The sequence below is a fragment of the Dunckerocampus dactyliophorus genome, chromosome 9 (genome assembly GCF_027744805.1).
Source record: "Dunckerocampus dactyliophorus isolate RoL2022-P2 chromosome 9, RoL_Ddac_1.1, whole genome shotgun sequence".
NCBI classification, from domain to species: domain Eukaryota; kingdom Metazoa; phylum Chordata; class Actinopteri; order Syngnathiformes; family Syngnathidae; genus Dunckerocampus; species Dunckerocampus dactyliophorus.
Window position 1 is genome coordinate 7,190,350 of NC_072827.1, and position 22,265 is coordinate 7,212,614.

The following is a 22,265-nucleotide window of genomic DNA, read 5'->3' on the forward strand; positions in this document are numbered from 1 at the left end:
TACTTTGTAAATATTGGACCAAAACTGGAAGAAGAAATTCCAAAACAAGACACAATTGATGAATGGAATGATATCATTGATAGGAATCTTAATTCTATGTTTCTCACTGTTGTAACCAAGAAGGAGATCACTGACATTGTTAACCATTTTAAGGCAAAAACATCAACTGATTGTCATGGAATCGAAATGGAAACATTTAAAAGGGTCATCAATGAGATCGCAGACCCGTTAACATATACAGTATTAGTAACTTATCATTTCAGACTGGAATATTTCCTAACAAAATTAAAATTGCTAAAGTGGTTCGAATTTTCAAAAATGGAGATAAACATCAATTTATAAACTACCAACCAGTTTCCTTGTTACCCCAATTTTCTAAAATTATGGAGAAGCTATTTAATAACAGGTTGGACTAATTTATTAATAAGAATGAATTATTTGTTAGCAGTCAATATGGTTTCAGAGCTAACATTTCAACTTCTATGGCACTGATCGAAATCACGGAGGAAATCACTACTGCCATAGACAACAGAAGATGTGCAGCTGCAGTCTTTATGGATCTGACAAAAGCCTTCGATACAATTAATCACAATATTTTATCAACAAAATTAGAAAGGTACAGAATCAGAGGGTTCGTCTTGAATTGGGTTAAAAGCTATCTACCACACAGGAAGCAATTTGTAAAGCTAGGAGAATACACATCTGGGAGTTTAAATATTACGTGTGGAGTACCCCAGGGGTCCATATTGGGACCAAAACTGTTCAATTTGTATATCAATGACATTTGTAAAGTGACAAACGATTTAAAGTTGGTCTCATTTGCGGATGATACCACTGCCTTTTGTTCTGGCGAAAGCACACAAGAAGTCATTAAAAAGGTCAAGGATGAAAAGGTCATATTAAAGTCATGGTTTGACAGGATTATCCCTGAATTTAAGTAAAAGTAAAATAATGCTATTTGGTAATAGTAGAAAGGACACGTACGATCAAACACAAATAAACGAAGTGGACATTGAAAGAGTGAAAGAAAATACATTTCTGGGGATCATAATAGATGAAAAAATGAGTTGGAAATCTCATATTAAATTTATACAACAAAAGGTGGTGAGAAATACTTCAATATTGAATAAAGCAAAATATGTTCTTGATCAAAAATCACTCCACACTCTGTACTGTTCCTTAGTATTACCATATTTAATGTATTGTGTGGAGATATGGGGAATAATTACAAAAGCAATCTTCACTCACTCACTGTACTGCAAAAAAGATGTGTGAGGATCATTCATAATACCAAGTATAGAGAACATACAAACTCTTTATTTTTTAAATCACAGATATTAAAATTTGCAGATTTAGTATTCTTTCAAACCGCTAGAATAATGCATAAAGTTAGTAATAACTCGTTACCCAAAAACCTAATAAAGTATTTTTCAATCAGAGAGGAGAAATATGATCTTAGAGGAAATTAAACGTAAAACATTTATACGCGAGAACTACGCTGAAAACACACAGCATTTCTGTATGTGGAATTAAATTATGGAACGGATTGAGTAAGGAACTCAAACAATGTACAGAGATGAGCACATTCAAAAAACAATACAAGCAGTTGATGTTTGTTAAATACAAGGCAGAAGAGTCTTGATCATCACAATGATGTTCTGTCAGGTTCGTTTTATTATTTTTTATTATGTATTATGACACTGATTGTTATATAAAAAACATGACATGGAATGCAGGAAGTGAACAATAAGTACTGTAATAGATGTGGAATAGATGGGGGGTAGGATTAAATAAGCTTTGCTTCTTCCTACTCTTTTTGGACATGTGGAACTGTGAAAGGATGATTGATGAGATGTATTCCATTGTAACCTTCATGTTCAAATAAACTAAACCAAACCAAACTACTACCACATCACTACTATCAGGTGAACCTCAGTAGAGAGCTTAGGGAGCCACCTGTTGTGGCCTAGCAAAGCACACTATGTGACGCCACGAAGGTCTCTGGCAAACCTTTTCCACTTTTCAGACGCCGCGACGCTAGTGATGAGCTCCCCCCCCCCCATCGCGGAGCATTCGGTACAATTAGAACTGCAAAATGTCTTCCTCGGAAAGTGAGTGTGAGCTCAGGGGAAGTTACGACAGGCCGTTAAGGTCACAGGCAGGTGAAAAAAGGAGTGCTTGATTTGCTCAGTCGAGCAGTACGGGTAATCTCGCCTCTTTGGGGTGTTTTTTTAAATGATCGGTTATCATGGCTATGTTTAATGTTATCTGATTTATCGGTATGACGTCATAATTCCCTCATATCGGCCTGATAATTTTTGTGCACCCCTAATAAATAGACAGATTAAAGACTCTTTTTTTCCAGTATGGAAACAAACATTCCATCCAATGCAATTCAGCATTCACGGCCATGCAAATTTGTGTCTTTTTGATTCGTTTTCAAATCTCATTCATCCTAAGTCAATAATAATGTGTAAATAGGTGTTATTATTATTTTTATATATCAGTTTTTCCATTCAATATATTAAAACAACAAAAGTCAATATCAAGCTCATCACTCTCGTATCGATCCGACAACTCCACGTCCCTGATATCGCCACTATCGATATTTGAATCAGCGATCCTCCCACGCCCCTTAGTACAAGCTATGTGATACCACTGATTTCGTTTCTAATCCGATACTGAGTAAAAATCAGGATCGTGTCGGCGATACCAAGCCGATGCTTTGTGCAAATTAATTTAACGTCCATCCATTTTCTATGTGTCTGCTCAATTTAAAAATACAAAAGTTGTGTATTTCGTGTCATGGCATAAAGAATACAAGATATTAAATTATTTGTTTGATGAAATACATGTAAATCATCTAATAATTAACTTGTTTATTTTTGGATTGGTTTATTTTAAAACCTGAGCTAATATACAACAACAGCAAAAATCAGATGACAAAATCATATAAAATATGAGAACCTTTTATTTTAAATAATACAAAACTGAAAATAAGTAAAATAATAAATCCTTGAAATAAATGATTAACTACTGACAAGGATGAAAACTTTATTCACACGTGGCTTCGTTTACGATCAGTCATCGTTTCCACAGACAAACATTCCCTCAAATGACAGAAGTATCAAAAGTATCGATATTTTTGAGCTGAGAATCGATTTGAGCTCCCCCCCACCCCCCAACCGCGGGTATCGTATGTATCGATATCAGTATCGACCCGCCCCCTGAGTACAAGCATTCAAAAGCAACACCCGGTGGCCATCACAAGTCTGCAAGAAGGCTGCAGCGGTCTGCCAGCACGAGTTGTCCGTTCATCCGACAAAAACTTTCACGGGAGACACAAACAAAAGCCAAGATGATCTCCATCAAGAACCTTCTCATCAGTGAAAGTGTGGACCCTCGCTGCAGGAGCATCCTGGAAGAAAATGGCATCCGAGTAACGCAGAAGCAGAACATGAAAAAGGAGGAATTGATCGCCGAGATCAAGGTAGGATGAATGAATGAAGTCTGCATTGCGTAACAGCAGCTTTCCAAACACCGTTGCCGTAATGTTGTACTCAAACACGCAGTCAAACTTCTTCCGCCGCTATTGTTTGAATGATCTGATTGTATGTTGGAGCTGTGTGTTAGTCGCACAGCTTTACTATGGGACATTGTGTGCGTGTGCGTGTGTGTGTGATGGGACTCTTCGAGTGGGAATATTGTGAATTGTGGAGGTAAGCACCGCCCCCTCCCTTGACAAGATGATGCAATTCAGCCCATCACTTTCTTGCAGTGGTGCTGCATGGCCGAGAACATGCACGTGACTCACGTGAAGACTTGAATGTTCCTCATTTTTACCACACTTTAAGGCTGCAACAGTAAACACACTGTGGTTCTTTCATGCAAATCACATCATGTATGACAATATGATCGTTTTACATAAACCATTCATTCATTCATTCATTCATTCATGCAGATTGGGAGTAAGATCAATGCAAAGGGTTTTATTTGCAAACACCGATGAGCCCAGCATGACGTCTGTGTTCAATATTTAGACGGTTTCATGTTGCCGACCAAGGTCCTACAAATATGATAAATAGCTGTGAGACATTGCCAGTCACAACACAGCATGATGATGTTTGGACAGGTGTGCACATCTGGTCTGTTTATGTGCACATACTGTATAATGCCAAGAAAACTATTTTCATTTGAACATATATCGTAATTATATGTATCACATTTGTCCAAAGTGTGACGCAGGGGCCATTTGCAGCTTGTGAAAAAGTGCTGCATGTTTGTCACACTTAAATGTTTCAGATCATCAAACAAATTTAAATATTAGTCAATGACAACACAACTAAACACAAAATGCAGTTTTTAAATGAAACTTTTTATTAATAAGGGCCAAAAAAAATCCAACCCCCCCCCCCATAAACATAACTGAGATTGAGATCTATCAGTGTGGAAAAGGTTATAAAGCCATTTCTGAAGCTTTGGGACTCCAGTGAACCACAGCGAGAGCCATTATCCACAAATGGTGAAAACATGGAACAGTGGTGAACCTTCTCAGGAGTGGCCGACCAACCAAAATGACCCCAAGAGCGCAGCGACGACTCACCCAAGAGGACACAAAAGACCCCACAACAGCAGGCCTCACTTGCCCCAGTTAAGGTCAGTGTTCATGACTCCTCCATAAGAAAGACACTGGGCAAAAACGGCTTGCTGTCTACCAAAAAATCCTGAAGGAGAATGTCCGACCATCTGTTGGTGACCTCAAGCTGAAACCAACTTGGGTTCTGCAGCAGGACAATGATCCAAAACACACCAGCAAGTCCACCTCTGAATGGCTGAAGAAAAACAAAATAAAGACTTTGGAGTGGCCGAGTCAAAGTCCTGACCTGAATCCTATTGAGATGCTGTGGCATGACCTTAAAAAGGCGCTTATGCTGGAAAACCCTTCAATGTGGCTGAATGACAACAATTCTGCAAAGATGAGTGGGCCAAAATTCCTCCACAGCGGGAGGGATTTTAAAATCGTAATATTATGAGAAACAAACAAAACAAAATAATGTTGTCATTTTTGGAAACTTAAATTGAGGGAAGTAAGTTATAATATTAAGGGAATACATCCAAAATATGGGAATAAAGTCATAACACTACGAGAAGAAAATTGACGAAGATGATTTAAGAAAAAACGTAAACAAACTCCACAAACCCAGGCTTTGTGCGCTAGATGCATGATTTTATGTCCTTAATTTCAAGAGTTTGTTGTTATTTTTATCCTTGGAATATATCGTTTAAGCCAAAACATTCTATTTATAAAATTACCGGTACTAGGAGAAACCCATTTTAGCTCAATTTCCTGAAATATTTTCCAATTTGAAGCAGCTGTAAATTCCGAGGATTTGAGTATAATTTTATGTCGCTGGGGATCACTTTTCTGGTTAATTTTTATTGAGAATAGACAACAGTTTTCCTTATAGTCATGATGCCAGAACCTTTATTTTGCACCTCCACCTGAATAGCCATGTACAGCACACGTTCATGTCCAATGTCAATGATCAGCCTGGCAGTGGGTTCAGGAATAGCATGCGTCTCGGTTGCATTCTGGCATATGCGTCCACCACGCGCCCATAGAGGTACCAGGATGGTTTATCATTTTATTAGCTTTTATTGTGGCAAAAAAAAAATCGTGGGTGCCTCAAAACGGGGGGCACACCCCCCTCTAAATCCGCCCCTGATTATGACTGCGAAAAGCAACACTGTCGCTGCCAACACAGCGAGGGGAGGACCTCAGGAATGTCAGCATGCAGCGTGTGAATGCGCAAGTTAACGCTGATTATTATAAAAAAAACTATACCCTACTAGTCTTTTCATTTATCAACGCTCAAAACTTCACAATTCTGACATATTAACACTGATCCATTTAAAGAGTGGAGCAACAACTTTAGTTGAAGTTTCATGAAATCTTTTAATCTGTATCTCGGTGCGACCACTAGATGGCAGTGTTTTACGTGTGACGTGATTTGTGTCGACTTTTTAAAATGTTATCCTTTTTTTTTTTTTATAATAAAACAAGTGTTTTAATGCAGTTGATTGATGCCTCGGATTATTCCTTCATCAAATATTGTAATATAAGAAGACAAACAGGCTGAGTACTCACACAAGGACTCCTGCTCACATTAATTATGAATATTTCAAATTGCATTTTATTTCTGGTGCTTGCTGAAAATCTCTCTCTCTTATAGATAAATATCATCAGGGAATGCTCTTTTTTTTTTTTTCTCTCCATGTCCCCTCTGGAACATCGTAGCATCTCAATAAATGGTGACGCCATCTCCGAATTAGTTAAACAGTGAAACCGTGGCACTTTCATAGCCCGTTTTAAGCTAGAAGCCAGGATAAGGCTATGAGCTTAGCCTAAATTACCATGGTGATACAGTTGCCTTAAAAGAGAGCTACCTTCGCTGGCTTTTCACTCAACACAACTCGCTAACCGACGAAACTCGCTTCGCAGAATACCCCTGTAGTAGTAGTAGTAGTAGTAGTAGTAGTAGTAGGAGTAATACTACTACTAACAAAAGCTATCCACTTGGTGAAGGTGTTCCAGAGTGGTGTGTGCAGGTGTGTTTGCCAGCTTGATGAAGCAGCCACGCGTGGATGAAACACCTTCTATCTGTTTGCTCTCCCATCATCTCAGGACTACGACGGCCTGGTGGTGCGATCCGCTACCAAGGTGACGGCCGACGTCATCAACGCCGCCGCCAATCTGAAACTCATCGGGAGAGCCGGGACTGGGGTAGACAATGTGGATGTTGAGGCCGCCACCAGAAAGGGGGTGATCGTCATGAAGTAAGGGTACTTGATTGGTCCAAAATTGGATGTAGTGTTTGTTTGTCAGCAATTGTGATCTAACCTGATGTGCTCCAGCACGCCCAGCGGCAACACCATCAGTGCGGCCGAGCTGACCTGCGCCCTCCTGATGAGCCTCTCACGGCAAGTTCATGCTAATTATCTTAACTTTTCATGTCATGGTGCATTCAAGGGACCCATATGATACTATTTCTTACACGATCTTACATATGTCTCAGGTGCCACAATAGTATACAGTCGTCCCTCGCCACATTGCAGTCCCAATTTTGCGACTTCACTCAATCACGGGTTTTTAAAATATTTTACTTCATAAATCTTGCTGTTATGTGGTTAAATACAGCCTAGTATTAGTAAAAATAAAAAAAAATTGGGGCTATTTTCAAGCAAAAAAACTACTAAATGAAGTAAAATACTAATATCAGGCATTCACAAAACGCATTGAGACACTTGGTGGTATGTTGCATTCTACACTGGTCACGCCATGTCGTAATGTTACACTGATGACACAACAGCCACCGCAGGAAGGGCTGGTAGCAAAAACAGAAACATGTTATTTCATGTCGAGAGCTCTAAATAATGTTAACAACCGTATTTAGAAGGTTGTAAACAGGTTTTCTATGCTATAGCTACAAACATATTCCATGCAAAAATATGTAATCCTATTTTGCGGAATTGTCACGGTTGGGTCTGACCATTTTTAAAAGTGCTTTTAGTAAAGACTGACTGTGTGTGTGTGTGTGTGTGTGTGTGTGTGTGTGTGTGTAGCTTTAATGCTAATGAGTTTGTCTGTGAGTCCACTATATCGTAGTAACATGAAGGAGTGGGACAGGAGGACACAAACTTTAGCAACACTAGCATAGCTACAATACAGACCTGATCAAAATCTTCAGACCAGTTGAAAAATTGCTAGAATTTGCATTTTTCACATTTGGATCTCAATGAGGTTTAAAGTAGAGCTACAATATGCAAAAACAAGAAGGGGGAGTGAGACAAAAAACATTTGGAACTTGTAATTTAAACAAAACGAAATAGGTTGTTTATTACCTGACCAAAAGTTTAAGTCCACAGGCTATAAAAGCCAAAATCTGCTCAAAATGTTCATTTTCTGTCAGGCATTCACACTGTCATGCCCTCCTGATGGCTAAAGCTAAGAAGCTTTCTCTTTTTCAACGTGGTCGGATTGTCGAGCTGCATAAGCAAGGCCTCTCGCAGCGTGCCATTGCTGCTGAGGTTGGGTGCAGTAAATCAGTCATTCTACATTTTTTGAAAGATCCTGAGCATTATGGAACAAAAAAGTCAAGTGGTAGACCCAAAAAAATCACACCTGCGCTGAGCCGGTGGATCCGATTGGCTGTCCATCAAGACACAGGGCGGTCTTCCACCCACATTAAGGCCCTTACTGGTGCCGACTGCAGCACAATAACCATCAGACGGCATCTGCGGGAAAAGGCTTTAAAAAACAAAAAAGGAATTCAAAGACCTCGTCTCCTTCAACGCCACAAAACTGCCCGTTTAGACTTTGCCAGGGAGCATCAAACATGGGACATTGAAAGGTGGAAAAAAGTTTTATTCTCTGATGAGAAAAAATGTAACCTTGACGGTCCAGATGGCTTCCAACGTTACTGGCATGACAAGGAGATCCCACCTGAGATGTTTTCTACCCGGCACAGTGGAGGGGGTCCATCATGGTCTGGGGTGCTTTTTCATTCAGTGGAACACTGGAGCTTCAGGTGGTGCGGGGTTGTCAAACGGCGTCATTAAGATCCAAATGTGCAAAATGTAAATTCTAGCAATTTTTCAACTGGTCTTAAGATTTTGAGCAGGAGTGTATGTGATGCAAAAGTGTTAACATTAGGACTCGTTTACACTTGCACGCACTTCACGCCATTTTGTGTACCGATGAGTAAATTGGTGGTAAATGCACGACTTTTATCTCATAATTCAGATTTTTTTAAATCTTGTAATTTCGATTTTTTTTGTGAATTATGACTTTTACCTTTTTAGAATTATTACTTTTTATCCCGTTATTTAAACTTTTCTATCTCATAATTTCAACTTCTTATCGCATCATTTTGAGTTTTCTCATAATTATGATTTTTTTTATTTTGTGATTTTGACTGTTTATCTCGTAATTATGACTTTTTATCTCATTATTTTAACTTTTTATCTTATAATTTTGAGTTTTTCTCATAATTATGATTTTTTTAATTTTATTTTGTAATTTTGACTTTTTATCTTGCAATTATGACTTTTTCTCATAATTATGACTTTTTATCTTGCAGTTATGACTTTCCTATCTAATCGTAAATGGAAATTAGGAGATAAAAAGTCAATTGAGATGAAAAAAAATCAAAATTGTGAGATAAAAAGTCATGAATGTGACATAAAAAGTCAAAACTATGAAATAAATCAAAGATGAGGTAAAAAGTCATTATTATTGGATAGGAAAGTCATAATTGTGTGGGAAAAAAGTGGAAATTGAGATTAAAAATCAATTATGACATGAAAAAAAATCAAAATCGTGAGATAAAGTCATAATTATTAGACAGGAAAGTCATAATTATGAGCTAAAAAGTCATATCTCATAATTATGACTTTTTTTATCTCGTAATTTTGACTTTATCTCACAATTTGGACTTTCCTGTCTCATAATATGACTTTCTTATCTCATAATTAGACTTTTTATCTCATATTTATGATTTACCATTGGGATATTTTTTTTCTTTCAGTGGGCTTCCATAGACACAGATCATATATGAGCAAAGAAAGTTGAAATTGACGTGCAGTGTGAACGTAGCCGTGTTTTTGTTGTTCAGAGCACAATAACTAAAGGAAGCTGTCTTCACGACATAACGACAGTGAAAACATGTGGTCATGCATATTTGCATGTGTGGTAAATGTTTGCAGCCTCATTATGTTGCTTTCATGTGAAGTGTTGCTCACAGTGTGCGTTCATGTGTTTGTGCTTGCAGAAATGTGCCTCAAGCAGCGATGTCCATGAGGGCGGGGAACTGGGATCGCAAAAAGGTGAGCTGACAAAGAGATTCCTGCCGCGCGGTCGCCTCCATTCTTCCTCCAGTCGTGCGTAATGAGATGTGATGCGGGTCAGCTCGGGGTCACTGTATCCTCGTCCGATGTTGCAGTTTATGGGCGCGGAGCTGTTCGGCAAGGTGCTGGGGATAGTCGGACTGGGGAGGATCGGGAAGGAAGTGTCCCACAGGATGCAGTCCTTCGGCATGAAGGTTGGTCCAAACGTCATGTGACTCGGATGCTGTCAGATAAAGTGCAACATCTTTTTCCTCTCAGACCATCGGCTATGATCCAATCACGCCACCTGAGGTGTCGGCCAGTTGGGGGGTGCAGCAGATGTCCCTGGAGCAGCTTTGGCCGCTGTGTGACTTCATCACCGTGCACACGCCATTAATGCCTTCCACGGTTGGTGAGTTTATTCACTCGCCTCCACACTAAAGCGCTTCTTCTCTCCAATATTGGTGATAAATGTGTTTCAATCTTTGCTTATTAGACGGCATGAATGTTGTATACGTGTGCCGTAGGCTGGCCACAATAAAAGGCCACGCCAAAATGTGTCTTTATATTTTTCAGTCTACAGACATCCCTTGTTCATCGCAGTTAATTGGTTCCACACCTGATTGTGTTAAGAGAATTTCCGCAAAGTTGGATTCCTTATTTCTAAATGGAATATTTCAGTAGTTTGAGCATAGAAACCTGTTTACAACCTTCTAAATACGCTTTTTAACATTATTAGAGCCATCTAGACAGGAAATAACACCCCTAAAGACACCTTTATGCTCCTATTACCCAATATAGTAGACATAATAAGAGAAAACAAGACATAAGTAGGCCTGTCACGATAACAAATTTTGGTGGTTGATAGTGGTATAATTTATCGTTGATAAACGATAATTTTGACTTTTTTCCGTTATGGATATCATTTTTTTAAAGGTTATCAATAAATGTTCCTTGTATCATGTCACATTTGAACCACTAGATGGTACTCAAGTGTAGTGTGCCTGTGTGAGTCATAGAAGTTGACTACATTAATGCCCACGATTGGCGGAGGCGCCGTACTTTGGACACCTCTGGTTTACATATTTCACCAGGAAGATGGCGTGTTGTCAAAGGACAGAAGCGTCTCTCCGTGTAGTCACAAGCTGGAGGAATTCTTCATCTTTTGTGAGAGCTTGTGTTTGATTAGTGAGTAAATGCTGTAAAAATAATTACTTTTCTTTTCATTAGACTCAGCCAATATTTATTTAGGTAATTTGGATCCAACGCTTGCACTTGTTTCCAGGCTTTTCATGTGACGGGGAATATTTGTTTCAGTACGCTAACATTCTATGTCAGTTGGACGCATTATGAAGAATCGCTTGACTTGATGGACTATGGGAAAATGAACAAATCGTATGTTTAAAAATAGCATACACTTGTCATGATGGTAGTTGAGGGTCAACAGCGCCTCTGCTGGTTGCAACCAAGTAGTACACTCCATTTGATACACCTAATCAACAATCCCATATTCTCAGTTGTTTGATAAACAGTATAACTGCCACTGAACTACTTGTCTTACTTTGTTTTCCTACCCAAGGGCTACTCAATGACGAAACCTTTGCTAAATGCAAGAGAGGAGTGAAAGTAGTCAACTGTGCACGAGGCGGCATCATCGACGAGGCCGCTCTCCTCAGAGCGCTGGAGTCGGGGCAGTGTGGAGGCGCCGGCCTTGACGTCTTCGTGGAGGCAAGACTGAAAACGTCCATTTTCCGGTCACTTTGCCGCTAGGCAGAGTTCGTAGGGCTCACTCGTAATTGTTCAAGTTGGCACATGCTAGGAATCCAGCAGGGGGCGCTGTCTCGCAAGTCAATTCACTCAACATTTTCCAGCAGGAAGATGCTTTGACAAATTGCGACGTCGTGTACCAGCCCGTTTTTAAGTACAATACTGTATCCTCTATACCTGTACTCCTTTCTTAATGTGTACAACTGAATTTAAAATGCTTTTAATAACTCTGAGGTATATTTGGGGGTTTAGAGCAGGGGCGTCAAACTGGTTTTCAGTGTGGGCCACATCGCAGTTATGGTTACCCTCGGAGGGTAATTTAATTTTTATATTCATTAAAAAAGTCATTAATAAATACTAATAATAATTGGATTTGACAACAAAAAATAACTTGCCAGAATTTACAACAAAAAGCAAAAAAGGTTAAGTGTCATGATTTATAAAAAATAAATAAATAAATAAAAAATGATATATATTTATGTTTTTACTGAATATAATCAAAATATACAGTTCCCTTGGTTAAGATGTGTTCTTTAGCTTCTAATAAATGATTTTTTTTTCTTAAAAAAAATATAGCACCTCCAATGGAAAAAAAAAAAGAGGAAATTCCAAACTTGAATTCAAGTGCGTTTTAAGAAAATAAAAAAAATCACACATGAAGAAATAATTATTTTACATCAAATCATGTGAGCCACAATTATTAGCACCCCTGATGTTAATAGTTTTTACAACCCACTTTTGCCAACAAAATGGCACCTAATTTTCTCCTATAATGTTTCACAAGATGGGAGAACACAGAGAGAGGGATCTTTGACCATTCCTCCTTGCACAGTCTCTCTAAATCATCCAGCAACCCGGGTCCTCTCCTCTTCAGCCCACTTCACAGGTTTTCAATGGGGTTGAGGTCTGGGGACTGAGATGGCCATGGTAGGAGCTTGATTCTGTGTTTGGTGAACCATTTCTGTGTAGATTTGGCCACATGTCCAGGGTCATTATCTTGCTGAAAGACCCAGTGACGACCCATCTTCAGCTTTGGGCAGAGGCCACCAGATTTTGCTTTTAAAATGTCCTGGTATTTCAAAGTGTTCATGATGCCAAGCACCTTAACAAGGTTCCCAGGGCCTTTGGAAGAGAAACAAGCCCACAGCTTCACCGATCCTTCCCCGTACTTCACAGTGGGCTTCTCTGCATACTCCTCTTTTGCGTTACGCCAGACCCACTTAGTGTTTGTTGCCAAAAGTTCTATGTTGGTCATCTGACCAAAGCACATGGTCCCACTTGAAGCTTAGCGAAACTGCACACGTTTATGATTGGGAGTGAGACAAGGTTTTTTTTCTGTGCATGCCTCCCAAACAGCTTCTTGGCATGTAGATAGCACCTGATGGTTGTTTTGGAGACTTTGTGACCCCAAGATGCTACCATTTGTTGCAATTCTTCAAGAGTGAGCTTTGGAGCATTTTTTTAGTTCTCTTACCGTCCTCCTCACTGAGCGTGGTGGCAAAATAAACATGCGTCCTCATCCAGGCTTGTTTACCACTGTTCCAGTGGTTAGAAACTTGTTGATGATTCCTCTGACAGTCGATATGGGCAGGTGCAGGTGCAGGTGCAGGTGCAGGTGCAGGTGCAGGTGCAGGTGCAGGTGCAGGTGCAGGTGAGTGGCTATTTTCTTGTAGCCGTTGCCTGACTTGTGAAGGTCGACGCACATCTGCCTTACTTGAATGGTGTTCCTTTTTCTTTCCCATGTTGAAGAGTGGATAATGGAAATGGCTTGTGTGTCATGTCATACATACCCAAAAGAAACAGGAAGTGATGTATTACTAATTAAATATTCCTCAATACTCTGATCAACTTTGTAAACCATTGTAGAAATGACAGAAATACTTCAACTGCATTTATTTCCTATGAATTGTTAGGGGTGCTGATAATTGTGGGATAGGTCATTTTATGAAAACTAATTATTTCTTAGTCTGTTTTTTTTTTTTTAATTTTCTTAAAATTCACTTGAGATGAAGGTTGCATTTTTTGCCAATTTTCAGTATGGTCCTATATTTTTTAGGAAAAAAAAATTATTAAAAGCTAAAGAACAAATCTTAACCAGGGGTGCCAACAATTATGGATGGTGTTGTATTTAAATCAGTAAAAAATTAAATACGTAGAAATTGTTTTTCACAATAATATAATAAATACAGTAAAATAATAAAAAATATAATCCAACTGTATTAAAAATTAGAAAAAATAACAACATTGAAATATATATGTATACACACATAAAAAAAAAAATAAAAATAACCAAATAAAGTGTCTTTGACGGGAATTATTTCCAGGCTTTGGCAGGCCACATAAAGTGATTTAGTGGGCCCAATCCGGCTACTGGGACTTGAGTTTGACACCTTTTTTTTAAATGATTAAAAATGAGCATATTTAGAACTTTTTGAAGCATGTACATGATGTCATTTCTAAAGGCTAAAAAACAACATTTCAAAAGACAACTCTTAGTTATTAGTATCAACATTTCAGCTGTTTTTCAATACATTATACTTTTTTTTTGGTTTATTTACTTTCTATAATGCGCCACGGGCCTATAAAAAAACGAGCCACGGTTCACCTGTGGCGCCCATGCCGCACTTTGAACACCTGGCAGGCCGCCACAAATAAATGAATGCATGGGAAACACTGTAGTGTGTCGCACATAGCATCTATTTGACTACAATAACGTGTATCTTGAACTTATTTCGCCAAGTATTGTACATAAGTGTTAATACAGGGGTGTCCAAAGTGCAGCCCGGGGGCCATTTGCAGCTCGGAGCTGTTTTTTCATTGGCTCGCAGCACATTCTAAAAATAGAATTTATCAAGGAAAAAAAAACCCAGCAGTAGTTATAAGTAAGAATAAAGTGAAAATATTAAGAGAGAAAAGTTGTAATTTAATGAGACAAACTCGTAATTTCATAACGTCATAATATTATGAGGGAAAAAATGTCATTTTAGGAGTATCAAGTTGAAATATTAAAGAAATTATATTTTTAAGTTGTAATATTATGAGAAACAAAACAAAATAAAGTTGTCATTTTTGGGAAATTAGGTTGAGGGGAAAGTTATAGTATTATAGGAATAAAGTCAAAATATTTTGGGAATAAAGTCCTATTATGTGAAGGAAATTTACAAGAAGAAAGTTGAAATAGTTGGGGGTGGGGGTGGGGGGGACAACGGCAGAATAAAGTGAAAATATTAAGAGAAAAAGGTGCAATTTTACGAGAATAAACTTGGAATATTATGAGGAAAAATAATGTCATTTTAGTAGTAGAAAGTTTAACTATTAAAGAAAAAATATGTTATTTTTTAAAAGTTGGAATATTATGAGAAACAAAACAAAATAAAGTTGTCATTTTTGGACAATTAGGTTGGGTAAAAAAACTATAGTATGGGGGGGGAAAGTCTAAATATTCTAGGTATAAAGTCATTATGTATTAAGAAAGTAGAAACAGTTGGGGGGGGGGACAACAGCAGAAAAAGCGGTTTTCATTTTATGAGAATAAAGTGAAAATAAGAGAAAATGTATTCTAATGAGAAAAAAGTTGCAGTTTTAAGAGAATAAACTTGGAACATGATGAGGGGAAAAATGTCATTTTAGTAGCATAGAGTTGAAATATTGAAGATAAAAAAATTTTAAGTCGTAATATTATGAAAAACCAAAAGTTATAAAATGATGGAAATAAAGTCAAAATATTATGTGAATAAAGTCGTAATACAAAAATTTATGAAGATTATTTAAGAAGAAAATTGAAATATTTGAAAAATTAAAAACGGCTAAAATGGGACAAAAAGATGTTGATATTAAGTAATAATATTAAGTATAATATCAAGTTGATATTAAGTCTTTTTCCTCCATATGACAAATCTGAGATGCAGATTTTTTCTTGAAATATATACAGACCCTTTCCAAAAATTAGAATGTCATGGAAAAGTTGTTTAATTTCCATAATTCCATTCAAAAAGTTAAACTTTCATAGATTATAGATTCAGGGCCCACAATTTAAACGATTTCAAGTGTTTATTTGTTTAATTTTACATAATTTGGGTTTCCAGCTCATAAAACCCATGAAAACAGGAATTAAAAAAATTAGAATACTGTGAAGAAATCACCATTTACTTCTCAGTTTTTGCAGGAAAAAAAAGAAAGAAACTAGGATCACATCAAATCAATCAAAATATGGTACTTTCAAAACGATATGTCAATCTTCAATACTTGGTTGGGAATCCCTTAGTCTTAATCACTGCGTCGATGCCACGTGGCATTGAAGCAATCAGCCTGTGGCATTGCCTGGGAGTTATGGAAGCCCAGATTTCCTTGATGCTTGCTGTCAGCTCTTCTTTGTTGTTGGGTCTGGTGCCCCTCATTTTCCTCTTGAGAATACCCCATAGATTCTCAATGGGGTTTAGGTCCGGTGAGTTTGGCATGGGCATCAAACCAGGTTTTGGTGCTTCTGGCGGTATGGGCAGGGGCCAGGTCCTGCTGGAAGATGAAATCTGCATCTCCATACAGATCCTCAGCAGAAGGAGTCATGAAGTCCTCTAAAACATTCTGGTAGACTGTTGCGGTGACCTTGGATTTAAGAAAGCAGAGTTTACCAACACCTGCAGCGGACATTGCACCCCAAATCATGACGGACTGTGGATATTTCACACTGGACCTCAGGCAGCTTGGGTTCTGTTCCTCACCCGTCTTCCTCCAAACCCTTGGACCTTGATTCCCAAATGAAAGGCACACTTTACTTTCATCGGAAAAGAGGACCTTGGACCACTGGCCAACAGTCCAGTCCTTCTTCTCCTTGGCCCAGTGGAGACGCTTCCTACGTTGGCTCAGGTTCAGAAGTGGCTTGACCCGAGGAACCCGAAAGTTGTAGCCCATCTCCCGGATGCGTCTGAATGTGGTGGTTTTTGAAGCTGTGACTCCCGCCTCATTCCACTCTTTCTGGATCTCTGCCAGATTGTTGAATCTTCCCTGTTTGATAATCCGCTGAAGCCCACGGTCCTCTCTTTTGCTGGTGCATCTTCTCCTGCCACATTTTGCCCTTCCTCTAGACTTTCCATTGATATGCTTGGACACAGCACTCTGTGAACAACCAGCCTCCTTAGCTATGAACTTTTGTGGCTTACCCATCCTATGGAGGGTTCAATGATGCTCTTCTGGCCAGTTGTCATGTCTGCAGTCTTCCCCATATTGAACCCAACTGAGACAATTGAACCAAACTGAAGCAATTTAATGACACCTGGGGAAGCCTGTGCAGGTGAGTTGACTTTAGTAGATGATTAGTGTGTGACACTCAGTTTAAAACATTCATGCCCTGCAAAATTTGGGCTGATTTCTTGACAGTATTCAAATTTTTTGAATTCCTGTTTTCGTGGGTTTAATGAGCTGGAAGCCCAAATTACGTAAAAATAAACAAATAAACGCTTGAAATCGTTTAAATTGTGGGCCCTGAATCTATAATCTATGAAAGTTTAACTTTTTGAATGGAATTATGGAAATTAAACAACTTTTCCATGACATTCAAATTTTTTGGAAAGGGTCTGTGTGTGTGTATGTATATATATATGTATATATATGTATGTATATGTATATATATGTATATATATGTATATATATGTATATATATGTATGTATATGTATATATATGTATATATATGTATATATATGTATATATATATGTATATATATGTATATATATGTATATATATGTATATATATATGTATGTATATATATATATATATATATGTATATATATATATACATATATATATATATACATATATATATATATATAACTTCATTCACTATTTACAAAATATCAAAGTGGCAAAGTTGTATCCTTACATTTGTGGCCACTATGTGGCCCTCGCTGGTATGTTTGGTGTGATATGTTGATGGTACCATGAGTGGATGAATATGGTGCTACAGTATATAATGTATAATGCAATCACATAGAAATGTCCTGTGCCACAGGAGCCCCCTCAGGACCGCTCGCTGATCAACCATCCCAACGTGATCAGCTGTCCACATCTGGGCGCCAGCACCAAGGAGGCGCAGGCGCGGTGCGGCGAGGACATCGCTCTGCAGATTGTAGACATGGTGAAGGGCAACAAGCTGGTTGGAGCTGTAAGTACCGTGCTACTCTGATCAAACGCAAATGTGTAACATTCTGAATCCGAGTGGCCAGCTCATGTGCTCATGTGTCTAAAATGCCGCACGTGGTCATGTCACACTCAGGTGTTTATTGGCTTGGCCAATCACAGGACATGAACTCGCTGCTCCCTTTTAATATTAATATTAAAAACTAATGCTGAACATGTGTTTAAAAATGGTGCCTAGGTAAATGCACAGGTTTTGGCGAGCACTTTCTCCCCTGATTCTTCTCCGCTGATTAAACTTGGAGAAGCGATGGGATCCGTGCTGCAGTCCTGCAGCTCCTCCAACAAACCACTCAGCCACGTACAAATCACTTCTCAAGGTAACGCCACAGATTTCTAGTCCTGGAGCATATTTTTTATTTAGCCTCTTTTCTATGTATGATGCCACCACAGGAAGGTGCCAGCGATGGTAAACAAGGACGTTCGTGTGAACTCTCTCTAATAATAATAATAATAATAATAATAATAATAATAATAATAAAGCGCCCCCAAACAGTCTACACCAGGGGTGGCCAAACTTTTTTTTTTTTTTACCAGCAGGGCCACAAAATGAACAGAATAAGAATTTCATTGCATAGTATAACTGCCTGTTTTACTAAGCATATGACAAAACTCTTGATTCTTGCATAGTGAAAAATGAAAGGATGCAACTTTGCCACTTTGATATTTTGTGGATAGGTGAAAAAGCATATTATTAATATCAACTTCACTCTTTTTTTTACCATTTTTGCTGTTTTTTTAATTTTATTTTCCAAATATTTTGACTTCTTCTTAAATAATCTTTGTAGATTTTGTTCTTCATCAAATTATGATATTTTGATTTTATTCCCATTATATTACAGGTTCCAACAATTACAACTTTTAGTTTAGCTTAGCAAAATTCCAGCTGTTTTTTCCATTTCTGCTGTTGTTTTTTTTTCATTTTCCAACTATTTCAACTTTCTTCTTGTAGATTTTCTTCTCGTAACAATTACTTTATTCCCATAATCGTTGAACTTTTTCCCAACCTAATTTTTCAAAAATTAGTTTTATTTTGTTTTGTTTTTGTAAAATGACATTATTATTTCTGTAATATTTTGACTTTATTTAGTAAAATTACTGCAACTTTTGGAATTTCTGCAGTTTTTTTTTTTTTCTTATGAAAAAGAGGAAAAACCACAAATCTGTGAATGTGCACGGATGCAGTGTATAGTATTGCAGTATGTGCTGAGATGGATGAACTTTGCCGCCATGTTCCTACCAGGTGAAGGCATGAAGTCGTGCTGTGGGTACATGACGGCTGCTGTCCTGGTTGGACTTCTCAACGGCGGCGCCGGCGTCTGCCCAAACCTCATCAACGCGCTGAGCCTCGCCAAAGAATTTGGAATCACGGTACAACACAACACAACACATCATGCACATATTGAATGCAGTTGTGTGAAGCCATGTTGACGTACTTGTTAAGGTAACACAAAGCCACAACATGTCTGACGAGGCTTCTCCTGGCGCCTGCACCGTGGAAGTCATGACCGACGGCCGCAGCTACAAAGCCACCGGCGCCGTTCGAGGTGGCCTGCCGGTTCTGCTGGAGCTGAGCGGCAGCATGTTCAGGCAGCCCGTGTCGCTCACGGGGAATTTGCTGTTCTTGAAGGCTCCCGCAAGTCCTGAGCTTCTCTCCTCCGTGGCTGGTGAGGAACAGGAAGTGCTGGCACAGTCATGACCATAGCGTAACTTTCTTTTGTCCTAACATGACCATTTTTTAATAGCAATATTAGAACTTTATTTCTCTAATATTTTGGCTTTATTCTCATACTATCGCAACCGAGTTTTCCAAAAATTGCAACTGAGGAAATTGCTGTCAAAATGAGAGCATTTTGTCATAATATTACGACATTGTGCTCGCAAAATGTTTTGTCGTAATGTTACAGCTTTTCATAGCAATGTTTTGACTTTATTCTCATAGTATGAATTTTCCAAAAATTACAACTTTCTTAGTTTTGTTACTAATATTGCCAAAAATATTGCGGAAATGACTGTCAAAATGTAAACATTTCACGACGAGTATTACGACATTATGCTCGGAAATGTTTTTTATCCTAACGTTACACTTTTTTTATACCAATATTTTGACTTCATTCCCATAATATTTCGACTTTATTTTTGTAACTTCATTCTTTATGCTTGTGTGCATTATGCTTGTAAAATTTGTCGAAACGTTACCATTTTTTATATCAATATTATGACTTTATTCCCATAATATTTTTGGCTTTATTCTTGTAGTATCACAACTTTTTCCCAACCGAACTTTCCAAAAATTGCAAGTTTTACTGTTGACAAAATTATTGAGGAATTTACTGTCCAAAATAAAAACATTTTCTCAGGTATTATGACGGTAAGCTCGTAAAAAAAATTTGTCGGAACGTTGCAATTTTTTATATCAATATTATGACACTAGTCCCGTAATATTTTGACTTTATTCTCATAATATTACATCTTTTTCCCAAAAATTGCAACTTTAATTTTTGTTTTGTTACTAATATTGCCAAAATTGTTGCGGGAATTACTGTCAAAATGAAAATATTTTCTCATAGTATTACGACGTTATGCTCAAAGTTTTTGTCGTAACGTTACAATTTTTTATCAATATTTTATTTTTTTCAATATTTTATATATATATATATATATATATCAATACTATGACTTTATTGCTATAATATTTTTACTTTGTTCTGGTAGTATGAATTTTCAAAAAAATTCGACTTTATTCTTTGTTTCGTTGCTAATATTGCCAAAATTACTGCGTAATTATTGTCAAAATGAAATAAATGTGTGTCGTAATGTTACAATATTTGATATCAATATTATCACCTTATTCCCGTAATATTTTGACTTTATTCTCTCGGTATCAAAACTTTTTCCCCCCCCCCGAACCGAATTGTCCAAAAATTGCAACTTTTATTATTTGTTTTGTTCCAAATATTGCCAAACATTTTCTCAAGAGTAGTACGGCGTTATGCTCGTAAATTTGTTTCAGTTGTAACCTTCCAATTTTTAAATGATCAATATTATTGACTTTATTTCAATATTTCCCACTCTATTCTCACCAAATGACTGCTGTTTTGTGTTAGTTTCCTTGTTGAATTGGTTTTAAAATGTGCCTCAGCTACGGGGGCACATGGCCCCGGGCCACACTTTGGACACCCCTGCTGTATATCAATACATACCTGGTACTTTCTGCAGTTGAGTAGAGTATAGTGGCCACTATTTGAGGAAGGCCAGTACATTTCAAGTATTAAAGTGCAAAGTAAGGGTAAGGGGAGGTCAAACCCAAGCTGCCATTTAAGCTTTTATCATTTTCTTTCTTTAAACTTTCAGCAAATGAGAAAGAGCAGTGGTAGAAAATGAAAATGAGCAACAAAGCTAGCTATTTTCATATCCACGCTGCTTGATATGAAAGTTATTCTTTTTTAGGTTGCTCCTGGAAGAAAAGACGACGCGATGACGTCAAGGATTTTAATGCTATAGTGTTTTTTCTTTAATTATACGCTAATTTTATCCCCTTTTACTTCGTTTTAGGGCTGCTGGCCGCAGAGGGAGTGCAAATCGAGTCTTTCAGTGCTCCCACGGAACGCTCTGGAGATGTGTGGTATTGTTTAGGAGTGTCTTCTCTGCTGGCAGACCTCCGTGCCTTCAAGCCTTTGGCTCAGGAGGTTGCCCAGCTCAGCGCTTGATTGGAGGAAGACGGCAAAGAAGCACAGCGCCGGGATGACGTCGAGAAGTGGAAAATGGCACATTTGCGTGTCTTATGGGTCCATCTTTGCCTTAGCATTTCCAGCTTGCCTGTCTTGAGTTATTTACAAATTACATTCCAGTGTTAAGATGCTTTTTCATGCTTTGTCAGTAAAACTGATGAAAATTGTGTTTCTCTGATTGTTTTACAAAGATCCTTTTTACACATTTTGAAGAAGGACTCAAAAGAGAGTAGGTGAACATTTTGTGCTCAAAATGTGCAAAAACATATCAAAGCAGGTACAGAAATGGTTTTGGAATTGGTGAAAATGCACGGCAAAATGTTCACTCAAATTGCCATCATCGGTTCAATGAGTCGCTGAGCGAATCGCTGAAAACCGGCAAATCGATCAAAACTTGTTGAATCGGGACTCGTGGATACCGGTCTCCGTCAACTTGTTCACTTACTGACCGCTGCGAGCACCAGCTGAATTAAAAAAGGAAACAAGGTAACATGCCAGGGTGTGATTAAATGCGGGATGAGTCGGGGGACTTGGTTCTCGAGTGACTCGAGTACCCGATTCCCTTCATCGAGTGACTCATAAGAACTCCAGTCGAAGGAATCGAGTTAGCCATCAGTATTCTTCTGAATGACTTTGCATTTTGCAGTGGTGTACAATAGTGATGATTTAGTGATAGTGAGTCAACGTCAGGCT

At 38.1% G+C, this 22,265-nt stretch overlaps 1 protein-coding gene across 1 annotated transcript; it reads left to right on the forward strand.

Moving 5' to 3' along the window:
* Positions 1-3,240: 3,240 nt before the first annotated feature.
* Positions 3,241-22,265, forward strand: phgdh (phosphoglycerate dehydrogenase). The gene is made up of 12 exons (XM_054788222.1): positions 3,241-3,490; positions 6,686-6,837; positions 6,916-6,981; positions 9,831-9,885; positions 10,002-10,100; positions 10,165-10,297; positions 11,465-11,613; positions 17,657-17,809; positions 18,023-18,161; positions 19,085-19,212; positions 19,286-19,508; positions 21,397-22,265. Exons 1-12 carry the CDS (start codon positions 3,359-3,361, stop codon positions 21,549-21,551), a joined length of 1,584 nt encoding a protein of 527 aa, XP_054644197.1. The 5' UTR covers positions 3,241-3,358; the 3' UTR covers positions 21,552-22,265.